At 44.4% G+C, this 13,934-nt stretch overlaps 1 protein-coding gene and 1 pseudogene across 1 annotated transcript in view; one reads left to right on the forward strand and one right to left on the reverse strand.

Annotated features, from left to right (window-relative positions):
• RFX6 (regulatory factor X6) overlaps positions 1-1,559 on the forward strand; it is a 41,461-nt gene extending 39,902 nt beyond the window's left edge. Inside the window, exon 19 of the mRNA XM_066622732.1 lies at positions 1,384-1,559. Within this exon, the coding sequence (XP_066478829.1) occupies positions 1,384-1,559 (176 nt within the window). The remainder of the gene's footprint in view (positions 1-1,383) is intronic.
• Positions 1,560-9,162: 7,603 nt separating this feature from the next.
• Positions 9,163-9,279, reverse strand: LOC136637391 (5S ribosomal RNA; annotated as a pseudogene).
• Positions 9,280-13,934: the final 4,655 nt, after the last annotated feature.

Here is a 13,934-nt window from a genome sequence, read left to right on the forward strand (position 1 = left end):
TATTTGTGGTGACTCTTCGACTCCTACTTGCAAAGTGTTCTCCATTTTAATGGGGAAATTCTTCTTTAGATGCTGTTTTCCCCACTCTGTTTGCCCTTTCTTATCCGTTATACCAACATCCATCAACAGCACTTGCTGATCTGGGAGCCCTTATGACCCTCTCTACTTACTCAGTGGTGAGGGAAAGGCACTCTGCACCTGTTCAGCTATTTGCTTTCATATGTTCCAAGGCTCTTAAGTCCTGGCATTGTGGAGAGATGCCAGTGCTGAGCGCCAGTGAGCCTTGGCACAAATCACGCCCTGGCTCCTTCCGTCTTCCAAACATAGCTTAGCGTCAAATCATATACTTGACCCAAAATATGCAAGTGCCCCTTTGTTTGGGTATTTTTTTCAGTTGTCAAAGGGGGACCAAAACAAGTGAAACCAAAGCAGGTAGCTTTCGAACTTTGCTCCCACTGCAGATCCAGGCCTGACCACAGCCCTTTGTGTACTGTTTTCATTTGAAAAATACCTGCTTGCACTATTTCCAAGGCCATATATTAAGATTTTCAAGAGCTGGGTCCCACTTCTCATAACTGACAGCCCAATCCTACCCCACCACCTTCCACCTTCCATTATTTTTTTCTATAATGCAGCCGTGCTAATGGAGCACATGCTGCATGCTACGGTATGTATGTACAACGTTTTTTACTCCATAGGATGCCTGTCAATGGGTTTCTTCAGACCTATGCCAGCTCTTCTGCTAGCATAAGTCTGAGGATAATCAAGGGGCATGTTCGGCTGTGAAAATGGTGATAAGATCCAGCATGCACTGCTGCCACCAAGATCCACCCCTCCCACCTTGGAACCACCCTCCCTCCCTATCCCTGCTCTGATCTTGCCCTGAACCACACATGACTCACCCCCAATGGTACCTTACCTGCTGACATATGGGCTGCATCCATTTCCAACCTCCGGCCATTTTTTGCTGGTAGCTGCAATGCACATGACAGCAGCATTACATTTATGGCACCGCAGTGGCACTTATGGTAGCAGATTATGAGATCTGCTGTCGTAAAGCCCAATAGGATTGAGCAGTGTGTGTAATAAATTCCATCTACAGATGCTGTGAATTAATTCAGCTTTTCTACCAAAAACAATGCATTGATGTACTGATTCAGGTTTGAAGAACATCGGTGTCTATTTTGTTTCTACATCTGGCTCTCTTTGTTTCTGCTCATTCATATGTCTTAATTTTTATAATGTAAAACTGTAGATCAGAGAGCACTTTCCAGATAACCTCAAGCCTTGATACCGTTTTTTCCTAGAAATTAAGTGCAGAAAGATGTGAAAAGAACAAATACAAAACTTTCAGTAACTACTGCTCCTTTTCTTTTGTTGTAGCATCAGATTTGCAGCCTGCCCTACCTGCGTCCTCCTCCCAGTGCATGTATGGGCATTCTAGACAGTGTCCTTCTCAGGAAACAATAGACTCTTCTGGACAGGCCAATAGAGAGATGATCTCATCTTTACCACCAATCAATACTGTCTTCATGGGAACTGCTGCTGGAAGCACCTGAGTTATAAAAGCAGCACACTTTACTTCTGACTTATCCTCTTGTTCCAGTGCTTGATGAATGTTGAGTAACCTCCTCCAGTGTCTGAAATGGAAATACAGGTTATTTTTAAGAGGAGGAATTTTTACACTGCACTAAAAAAAAACAAAAAACCCACATGACGTAGGATGTATCATCTATGAATGAGAATGTAATGGCCAGCAGCAATGCCATTTGGGCTTGTTCTTTCATTGCAAATGCCTTACAGCTCCATATGCCCACCACTGATGGACCTAGCCCATGTCAGAGCAGGTAAAGTGGCTGAGGGGCTAGGTAATGGGCAGTTAAGGAGAGGTTTGTGACAGAGAGGGAAAGGGCAGAGGCAGGTGGGGATGGGATGGAGTAGGAGGGTGAGATTTCTGCAGCAGTCACACATGCTAGATCTATTCCTCTGCCAGCCCGGACCCAACCTCTTCCTCAGACTTAGGCCAGAAAAATAGCTGGTGTGGATCCAAGGAGACCTATTGGTGATTAGGAGGCCTACTGAGAAATAAGTAAACATTATTTTCACTTACCTCTTGCTGTCTGTCTGATTGCCCTTCACCATAGCATACAGTGGGTCTGAGGGTTCCACACATCTCCATGTAAACACCTATTTGCTAGCACCCTAAATCAAATAATCATGTGTTAACAGACCTTCCATATTTCAAAACTATTGCCTCACAAAACATTAGAGGTACTGGAGGAAGTCTGGTCTGGGCAGGAGGTCTGGTCTAGAGGGTAGAACCTCCGTTTGCCTGAAGATAACATCCGCAGGTCGCCAGTTCGAGGCCACCGGCACCGTGAATGGTGAGACCTTGAAGCAGCTGACAAGCCAAGCCGAGTTATTCCACTTACTCTTTGGTGTGAGCGAAGAAGCGTCTTGGCTGCCCTCCATGTGAGAGATGAAGGAGCTGCTTGTCAGTTTGTGTGGGAAGAAACTGAAGGCCAGAATGTGATACCAGATCAGAAAGATCCATCTGAGATGTTGTGGTTCTTGAAAGATAGAACCTTTCTTCAATTGTAAAAATACCTACAGGGATTTAGAACAGCCTACCTTTGTAAACCACCTTGAATAAAGTCTGAGGAGAAATCTGACGACCAAGAAAGGCAGTATAAAAATACCTGTATTATTATTATTATTACTCAGATGCCAAACCCCCTGGTCCCCCCCCCCCCATATCCTGTTATTCCAGAATTTTTCCTCTAGCAATCCAATTTTTAAGGTGTAACCTCAGAGCAAGCACAAAGAATTGGGGATGTTTATGAGTTGTGGGAAAAAAGAATTCTTCTGATTTCTAATTTATTAAAAGTAGTGCTTTGATTTCTCATACACATGGTTCATGGAACATGGAACAACACATGGAACAACAGAGTCACATTCTGTAATGTCTAAGATTTTCTGTATTTATTGGAGATGCAGAGTCATTTACTTGCGATTCTATTTGACAGATTGTCAAATGTGTGTGTTCTACCTCCTATGGAAATGTTTACAAGATCGGTTTTTACTGCTTCAAACCAATCTAGGCCAAAATTACGTTTTCTAATCTTGTATATTAAAGAGCTCATTTACAGTGCTATTGAGTGGCAAACAGATGTGTTTGTTCTTTTGTGGTGCACTGCTTGTTTTAGACCTGGCATTAATATTAAGAACATAGGATAATGCCAGATAAGGTCAGAGGTCCATCTAGACCAGCATCCTGTAGTCTGCAGTGGCTCTCCAGCTGCCTCCGGGAAGCCCACAAGCAGGAGAAAAAGGCAGGCTTCTCTCCTGCCATTATTCTCCTACAACTGAGGCATAGTACTGCAGACTCCAGAGGTAGCACATAGTCACCATGACTAGTAGTCATGGATGGATGCTGTCCTCAATGAATTTGTGCAATCCCCTTTTAAAATGATTCAAGCTAGTGACTGCCACCACACCTTGTGGTAAAGCATCCCATTAATGATGCATCCTGCTAATGATGCACCGTGTGAACCAATATCTCCTTTTATCTCTTCTAAATCTCCTGTCAATCAGTTTCACTTGCAACTAGAGTAACTCACATGGTAGCCTGTCTTTTATCAATTGTTTTTGCACAGCAAACTTTTCTTCTGAACCCGATTCCATCTGGTACGTTCTGATATGAACAATGTCATGGGAAACTATAGTTTCCTTTCAACATCCAGTGCGCTGATAATAAGTCTCAGGATGACTTCGCACGTATGACAGTTTTCCTCCAGAGCTATCGCATCTGCGTACATCATTCTTAAGAAACAAAGAACTGTGAAAAATAGAAGACCTCGACGCAGGCTGTGAGCTCTCTGGTTTGCTTGCTTTTAAGGCTGCGACATGATTAATGAAAACTTGGTAGATTAATTGAATGACTTTTATTAATTCATTCATGTCTGCATATGGATAAAATAATAGTTCTGAATTAGAAAGTAGATTGCTTCCACAATGCATCATTGTGGGCAGCTAGAAGAGGTGTCCCCTGCTGTATGACAGAAAAGGAAGAATTCTTTCAAGGGTGCAATCCTAGGCACACTTACTGCTGAGTATGCGCCACTGAACACAATGGGACATGTCTGAGTAAACTTAATGGGATAGCAGCGTAAGATGGCACCTCTCTGCTGTAGTTGTATTTCAGACATTTTCAGCCACTGTGCCATGGCACACTGGTGTGCCCGAATGGTCTGTAGTGTGCGGCAGGAGTTTGGGAGAGAGTCATTTCTTGCTTAGGAACTCATTAGCTGCAAATGACAAAAGAGAAAATATGCAAATCATCATGATCATATTTTCAAGATATGGGAGAGCCCAGTTATCACACGGAATGCCCTTTCAGCAGTGACAGCAGAGCAGCTGAAAGCCGCCGGTGGTGTTGAAAGAGCCCAACTATCTCGCGGGCAGCATCTCTTTCAAGAACTACCAGTCCCAGAGTTCCCAAGAACTCTGATGAATGGGCACATTCATTCAATCTCTCTGGCCCTCAGAACACCCTCCAGATGCAACCAAAGCACAGCTCCAATCATGTTCGGCCAAGTGGGCCAGAGGCTTTCAGGGGACAAGAAGCTGACTGCGGGCTGGATAGAGGCTTGCCGCGGGCCGCATCTGGCCCCCGGGCCGAGATTTGGAGACCCCTGCTGTAAGGCTACAGAGGACGGTCACCTGAGCATCACCAAGGCTTTAAATTAAGTCCTGAACCCACTGCATGCCCAACCCAACTTGAAACCACAAAGAACCACAGTTCTGTTGATGCTGGGATGTTGAATGTAGAATAGCGGGTTACAACACAGAATCAACAGAACTGTGGTTCTTTGTGAGTTCATGTACAAACTAACGCAATGCCACCATTATGGGATGACAGAGACACATATACACAGGGAAGGCCAGTACATTGCATAGATACATATGCATTGCAAAGACTCAAGTAATGTTGTGAGATTAATCCCTGCACATAGAGTGGATTGGCCTGTGTCAAGTGTTACTCCCCAATGCGGTGCTTTGCTTTTCATCACAGATGTGGACAGTCATTCATGCCTGTGGGTTGTCAAGTAAAGTAAAGGGGCATAACGTTAGAATGATTGCTAATTAGACTTGGCATTCTCTCAGCTGTGTTCCCCAAATTGCAACCACTGCACCTGTTCATAGTACACCAGGTCCCCAGGTTAAGGACATTTGAATTAAAGACCTCTGAGGCTGCAATCCTATGCACACTTTCCTAGGAGGAAGTGCCATTTAATACAGTGGGACTGCTGAGGAGTCATGCACAGGCTTGTGCTGTGAGTTACCAACATCTGCACCAGTACTTTTGCACAGGCACAATCCATCCATTGTGCTGCTTTTGCACAGGCATGACAGCCCTGGGCTGGCAGGAGCTGGCTGTTTCAGCCTACATATGTCCCAACTTCTGGACAGTCCTCTGGAAGGAGCCAGTACATCTGTTGGGAACTTAGTGTAGTTGATGGGCGCCATTAAGAAATGAGTCAGTTTGTATCTGCATGACTCCACTCCCTGATCTGCATAATCCCTGGGGCATTTGGTGGGCCCCTGTGAGATACAGGAAGCTGGACTAGATGGGCATACGGCCTGATCCAGTGGGGCTGTTCTTATGTTCTTAATCCTACCCAGTTTTCTATTTCTTAATGTGATAGGAGAGTGTGGCAGAATCCTGGGAACCAGCTCCTCAGTAGACTGGCAAGCAGTGCTGGTTCAACATCTATGTTCAGCTGGCCCCGCCCTCCACTGTCCCTTATGCAATTATGTGGCTACATGCTAGAGGACACTAGGATATGAGCTCATGTCCAATATGTGGGAGGGGGGGAAGCTAGTTGAAGGTATAAGCTAAGGCAATAAAACAAGATCAGTTAGATACACGAACATCTGGGATTCACTTTTATTTCATATATATTATGGCTAAACATGTTTAGCCATAAATATGCTGCAAGATGGTGGTAAGAACGAGCTCATCTCAGTGGACTGATTGTACATCCTTCTTTGGAAGCAAGTCCCATTGAGTGTTTAATGTTAAAGCCTTCAAATATTGTAGTGAATATTCAGGCCTCTGGAATTACTCAGCCACAGGTGCAACATTCTCAGAACAGCACAAACTCTGGCTTATAATATTGTGACTTTCTTATTGTAAACTATGGAAGATAGAGATATTTGGCAAAATTTTAGATGTTCATAAGTTGCTTTTCCTTGTTTTCCTAAAGCACTTTAAAATGGTCCCACACACAGACAACAGAAAATACCAAAAAGATTTGAGTAAGCTTCTGGGATAGGAAAATCTACTTCCCTTCCCCTTGGCTTAGTTGATTATTATCCTTGATCAAATAAAAGGCCACATGTTCAGACTGCCCTTGTGCCCTGGTTGCTATAGCAAAAGATAGATACACAGTTAAATTTTGCATTTAAAAAGAGATTGATATTGAGAATCTTTTTGTCCCCTTCATGTACTGTACGTCTGTGCAATAGCAGCAAGTTAATAGGGTTTTTTCCCATTGTACCGGGAGCTTTATGTAGGAGGTTGACTCCACAAAAGAATCACCTCCTTGTTGGCTCATAAGGCAGAGTTAAAAAAAAAAAAAAAAAAAGAACCCAACTGCATGCATTCACACATTAACAGACACGTACCTATAATGAACAGTACAGTGTAACTTTAATGTTTGAGTTAATAACTAATAATCTCAATTAATGCAGATGAATCAAGTACTATGCAAGAAACAACCAGCTCACTCCACCTTCCCACAAATTGAGATCTCAATCAACATTAATTCAATGAATAATAGTATTTTGCCTTTTTAGAATGTCTCTTTAATTTTCACAATATTTCAGACATTATTTCTATCACCCTTACAGTATCCCTGTAAGGCAGGCTATGATTAGCCTCTTGCATTGCAGAGATGTCAAGGAGGAGCACAGGCTATAGCTGCAAAAACAGTGGCTTGTGATGTTGTAGTTAAGATTAACAATGCCCAAGAGACATCCATATTATCAATGGCGTAGCTGCCCCCTCTGACACCCAGGGCTGTGACTCTCCATGTTACCTCCCCCCTGGAAGTGCCTGATGATGTCACCGCTAATTAGTTCTAGAGAATATAGCACTGGAACGGTTGCAAGCTACTTGAGCAGCCAACTGCTTTTTTTGTGTGAAAATAATAGTTGGCTGTTTAGAGTAGCTCACAACCACTCTGAATGCCCATGGGTGCTCAACACCACATTACCTTCTCCTGCCCCTCTGTGCCATGGGCAGGGAGACCTGGTGGGTGGACCGCCTCTGACTCAGCCATTGGGGTACGGGTTGGCACCCCCTCAAGGCGTGGTACCCGGGACAATGTATGTCCGCTGTCCCCCCTTAGGTATGCCATTGGTCCTGAAAATGGAAATCTTGCACACACTAACTCCCAAGTACTGATGCCAAAGCAGAACATATGTGCATTTTGCAAATGATGATGTACACATTCATCCAGATTTAAAAAAAAAAACATTACACACTTCCCATAGAACTACCAGCGCTCAGTCCTTAATTAGAGCCAGAACCCAGAATGGATTAGCTGGAGAACTAGTTTTCAATTTCAGAGCTCAGTCGTGTATTGTGTGAAGTAAAAACGAAGGAGAATACTGTTTTTTAAAAAGCACACAGTGTGCGTGAATACACTAAGTCCTCAAGATACATACTGTTTTGACCCAGAAGTTTGTCCAGAAGTCAGAACGTACCTGGGTCAAAGCCCAGCACAATCATGTGCATGCAAATGCACCACAATGGGTTGTGGAAACACTACCACAGCAGTCCATAACTCTGAGGTTGGTAACTCAGGGACCCCAGTGCAATTACAACCATGCATCTGGACACAAGGAGAAAAGCTGCTGCTAATGTGTGGCCACAACAAAGGTGTTTTGCCTTTTGACCAATTCAACCAGCACTGCCTACAACATCATTACAAAAGTGACACTTGTCGAGTTTTGTTTCTCAGGCAACAGGAACACACAGGAAGATATTGGACGAGACCCCTGGCCTATCCAAGTCACTGCTATGGACACAGGCTGGCAGCAGCAGCTCTCCAGGGACTCGGGCAGATGGTACACTCTTATCCAGTGGTTCTCACAAATTTAGCACCAGGACCCACTTTTTAGAATGAGAATCTGTCAGGACCCACCGGACGTATGGCATGACTGGAAATGACATCATCGGGCAGGAAAAGTTTAACATTCCTTGGCTGCAATCCTACCCAGACTTACCCAGGAGTAAGTTCCATTGACTATCATTGTTAAAAGAATATATATAGTAGCCTGTTAAAAATACAGATCTGTCACATTTCCCCAAATGCAGTCACATACCATGGGAGCATCAAGTCTAATATATTAATAATAAAATACTGAAATTAATGGGGACCCACCTGAAATTGGCTCGTGACCCTTCCTAGTGAGTCCCGACCCACAGTTTGAGAAACACTGTGTCTCATCCATTACAGCAATTTCCCCTGTTGGAGGGCTGTTCTTGGCAGGAGCTAGAAAAGCAAGAACAGACAATGTTCCTTCCCAGTTCTTTAGTCATCATCACTTTCCTACCACCTCCCTTTCTCTGTCATAAAATTGTTCTTCAGAGCTTCTTCTGAACCTTCAAGTCTCATTCTATCCATGTCTCTTTTGTCAATGGATTCTTTCTTACTCTTGTCAATCCTCCAGCTATCCATGCTTAGTTCTGGTCTCACCTTATATGAATTCTATGCCTTCCTGGCAGAGTGTATGTGCAATGGAATGCTAGTGTGGCACACTAACGTTGGGAGGTTTGATTTTTTCCATTTCGCTAATGTAATGGTGGGATGACAAGTCTTATAAGTAGGGGCTGTTTAGGGACCATAGATATAGAAAGAGAGGGTAAAGAAGGGGTCATGACTCAGTGGTGGAACACCTGCTTTGTATGCTGAAGAGCTCAGGTGCAACCTCTGTCCTCTCCAGGTGGAGCTGGGGAAAGCCCCTGCCCCAAAACCTGGAGAAGTACGGCCAGTCTGAAGAGACAATACTGAGCTAGAGGGACATGGGGTGTGATTCACTGCATGGCACCTTCATGGTTGGCAACCTTCAGTCTCGAAAGACTATGGTATAAGCCTACAGCACCCAGTATTCCCCGGCGGTCTCCCATCCAAGTACTAACCAGGCCTGACCCTGCTTAGCTTCCGAGATCAGACGAGATCGGGCATGTGCAGGGTAACAGTTGCAACTCCATATGTGATGGTTATGAAAAAATGTATTGGAAAGGAAGAAGTGTGGTGGGAGGCTCTGCATATCTTTGTGAGCCATAGGATTTGGTTAGTATTCAGTGGGATGGTATTCAGTGGTATGCAGTGTTTTATAGCAGTCAGTGTCAGTGAAAGAGGCACTCCAGTGATGGCCAACTCAGGTAGGATTGAAGTGGGAAACATGCTCGCCTAGAGTACTACTTAGGGAAAGCAGTAGATCACATGTGATTATTATTCAGGTGCACCCACATTTCTGGTTATTATGAGGTATACAAAACACTGAAAGTAACCACAACCAATGTTCTTAAAAGTGGCTTTTTTGCCACTTTTTTGGGGGGGGCAATATAATCAGTGATAATAAGTGACAATATAATTGCCACTATATTTTTTTGGCAATATAATCCATAATATATCCAAGTGTAGTCCTCTGAACTATGCTGTGAATTCCTCTTCCCTCCCCACCGAAAACCCCCTGAAGTTTACAAGGGATTAATAATGGACTCTGGAATGTATTGAAATGCTGTTTCACAGGCATTGTGCTCTTTAGTTACACTGCTCACCTTCTGCTCAGGTTCCAAAAACTTTGTCTGCATCTTTGTCTCCATTCTGCGATGGGGAATCTTGAGCATGAAATCAGCCTGAGTGAGATTTAACAGTGCCAATCATCTCTGTGTCCTTACAGCAGCAAGCATGAAAGTCTAAGATTTCTTGTTAACACCTGCATTGTCTGCTCAGGGAAACCCTGTCTCTCTTAAGAACCACTTTATCTGCTCTTCTCAAGATGAGCCACTGTGACTTGAAAGCCAAACAAGTCTTGGAGCTGGAGATCAAAGCACAGCCTCTGTGTTATATGTGGCCATGACATCACAGGCCGAACATTTGGAGCCCTGGTATCATGCGGACGCACCATTGGCCATCTCTGATTTCACCCGTTTTATCTTTGTTGATATGAACTGCTTTTATACTAAACAATGAAAAGCGATAACACAAGAAAGGGCATTGTTCAGGGGCAACCACAACAAACGCTTGGTTTAGTCGTCTTTTTACATATTTTGGAATCTTTTCAAAATGCACATCTTTACAAGGGCCAAACTACAGATGACGTGCAGGTGCCTGGACCTTTTCTTTTAAAATGTTCATTCAAGCACATCAGAAGTATGAAAGAGATGAGCAGGATAGATGTGCACAATAATCTCTTTGGTTGACTCCAAAGAATGTTAGCCATAACTCGGCACCACCATTGAAATTAATAGAACAGGCATGACTAAGTGAACAACCATAAACTGGGAAATGAGTTGATCCTCAGGAAAAGTGCACTGTAGTCCCTAATGCAAAGTTCTGGTTAAACATTGCCTTTCCGTTTGCACTAGCCCGTCTGTTGTTTTTATGCTAAAGGCTTAGCAGGGGTTGGTGGCAGTATTGACTTTGTAATTAAACTATTTCAACTTCAGGATTTTGTAATCACCGTATTTAAACCATCTGTTTCAGTAGGGATGAATTTCTCCCTCTAAGTTTAAAGAAACCCTACATCGTGTTTTCACCTGCAGCACTGGTGATATAATCCCTTGTCTCAAGCAAGATGATCTAAGGCTGCAATCCTAACCACACTTTCCTGAGAGTAAGCCCCATTGAACAAAATAGGACTTACTTCTGAGTAGACCTGGTTAGGATTGTGCCCTTAGTCAATTAAGGGGTGGGGGGGGGGTCTCTTGTAAGGGTTCCTGCCATCAGAGAAGCAGGCACAGGGACCATATATATAATATGGGCGCATGATTCTGGGGACAGGGACATTGCACAACTGGAGACAGGGACATTGTGCAAAGTGATTAGGGACCGACTTACCTGTAGCAACTGACACTTGCCCACCTGAGGGGGTGATCAGCGATATGGGCAGGGAGAGGGCAAATTAGGTCCTGGGAAGGAGAAGGATTGGAAGTGGGTGCCCAGTCTTGTCTTTTATTTATTTTGGGGTTTGTGGCACAAAAATGTTTGAAGCCCTCTGTGGTAAATCATATGCTTTAGGTTCTGTTCAGTTCCCAATATTTCCATTTAAAAAGACTTTGGGTAGCAGACCTGGGAAATTTCTCTACTCAAAATATTGGAGACTAGGCTAGGCGAACCACTGGCAGAGTCACATGGTCATGGCTTGACATTTGAGGCAAAAGCAAATGATGAAATCCATGCATGGAAACAAACAGGAGTCCAGCCCAAGTCCAATGTGCAGTAAAGGATTTTGTGTGAGGGAAAAAGCAATGTGCCCCTGGAAAATGGGCACCTGATGTTCCTGCACCATGCACCATGTATAAATAGCTCTGATGGGATTGATCGCCAGCTTAGGGGCAGGTAGGCGGCTTAGGGCAGGTAGAGCACCTGCAACTGGTACATTGTCAAAAACGTGATAAGCAGACTATGTCTTGGCATGGCAGAACCTGGAAGCTGAAGTAGGGTGCCACATGCTTCCCCCTTACCCATCAATGCTTCATTTGCCACTTCCACTCATCTTCATGCTCTCAAATTCAGAAGGATTCAAAAGGAAGAGGGGCACGGAGCAGAAAAGAACCCTAGAGCAGAATGGACCAGAGAGGAGACCCTTTTCAGTCCAGAGAGCAGAAGAAGCAGAAGCAGAACAGCCCACCAAACCACTGATTGAGGCAACTGCTTCAATCAACCTCATGGTTGGGCCGCCCCTGCTAGACTGATAGGAACCCTGTTTTGCTCTGGCAAAAGTTGCCTAGAAAGCAGCTGTTCCTCCCATGGGACATCGCCACCCCCTGCATGCAAATCTGCTACTCCATGTACCTGAAGCTCATGGAGACTCACAAGGCTCACAAGGCTCCATGATGCATGGGGAAGCCTCTCTGAGATTCCCTGATGCTTTAAACCAGGGGTGCCCAAACCCCGGCCCGGGGGCCACTTGTGGCCCTTGAGGTCTCTCAATGTCAGGGAGCCCACTGTCTCCAATGAGCCTCTGGCCCTCCAGAGATTTGTTGAAGCCCACACTGGCCCAACACAACTTCTCTCAGCATGAGGGCAACTGTTTGACCTCTCGTGTGAGCTGTGGGATGAGAGCTCCCTCCACTGCTTGCTCTTTCACATCTGTGATGCAGCAGCGGCAGCAAAGGAAAGGCCAGCCTTGCTTTGTGCAAGGCCTTTTATAGGCATTGAGCTATTGCAAGACCTTAACAACAGGTATTTTTTAACAACAGGTATTTATATACCGCCTTTCTTGGTCTTTATTCAAGACTTTATTCAAGGTGGTTTACATAGGCAGGCTTTATTAAATCCCTATTAAACAGGGATTTTTACAATTTCAAAGAAGGTTCTTTCTTTCAAGAACGACTACATTCAAGGTGTTTCATTCCAATCTGGCTTCACATTCTGGCCTCCATCCTCCCACGCTCAGAGCAGATGGAATTGCTCGGCTTCAGCTTGTCAGCTGCTCCAAGGTCGCATGGTGCCGGTGGCCTCGAACTGGCGACCTTGTGGATGTTATCTTCAGGCAGACGGAGGTTCTACCCTCTAGACCAGACCTCCTGCCCTTCATTCATTCATATAAGTTCATCTTTAATATATTCATTTATGTTAACTTATGTAAATTTATTCAAATTTTAAATGTAAATTAATTCTTCCCTCCCCGGCCCCCGACACAGTGTCAGAGAGCTGATGTGGCACTCCTGCCAAAAACTTTGGACACTCCTGCTTTAAACTGTCCAACCCCCGTCAGGAGCCTCAGAGAGGCTTCCGTGGGGTCCTAAAGTTGTGTGAGGCTTCACGTCCAGAGCATTTGCCCCATAGAATGAATGGGAGGTCAGCCGCTGCTTGAAAGCTAACTTGTTTCAATTCATTCGTTTATAAATAAATGGACTATTGCAAAGACCTTTCCATAGCTCCTTTATAGAGCACCTGCTTTGTATGCAGAAAGTCCCAGAATCCATTTCTGTCTCCAGATGAGTCTAGGAAGGACTTCTGTTCAAAACCCAGGAGAGCCACTGCCAGTCAGCATAGACAACGCGGCTCTAAATAACAGGAAGTTTTGTGCTCTTTTGTTCACTAACTCTTAGAGTTTCCTCAAAGGACACTGATGCTAAGAGTTGCAAGAACTTCCTTCCACTTGCGTAAATGGGAGCATAAAGCAACAGCAACAACTTCCAGAGGGATACTACTAGTCTGTAGCAGCACAAACAACAAAGAGGGAGATGAAATGGGCTCCCAGAAAGTTCTTGTGTCTGGTTATGCTCAATGGTTCCCTCTCTTGCAGTCTGCCATGCCCACTGTAAACCACTCCTAAGAGTCATTTGACTTTCAGGAGCAAGGTTTCAAGGGGCTTGGAAAGTATGCTGAAGAGAAGGAGGAGGTGGGAAAGTTTGCTTGCACAGCTTCTTCTGTCCATGGGATTTAGGGTGCAACACGTTGTTTTTAAGGCAATAGTGCTACAGATTTGCAGTTTGTTACCTAAGGTTTTTATTTCTCTAATCTTGCATTGCTTATTCCTTGATAAGATGTCTCAATGGGCCTTTAAACAATTCCATGTGCGAAGAAAACTGACAGTGTAAAATATCTAACATCCTGTTCATCTGCAGAACTTGTTTGCCATGTCAGGGTCCAGGAGAAGACATGTAAGAAAAGCTGGTGGTGCTC

The sequence above is a fragment of the Tiliqua scincoides genome, chromosome 1, assembly GCF_035046505.1.
Source record: "Tiliqua scincoides isolate rTilSci1 chromosome 1, rTilSci1.hap2, whole genome shotgun sequence".
NCBI lineage: Eukaryota > Metazoa > Chordata > Lepidosauria > Squamata > Scincidae > Tiliqua > Tiliqua scincoides.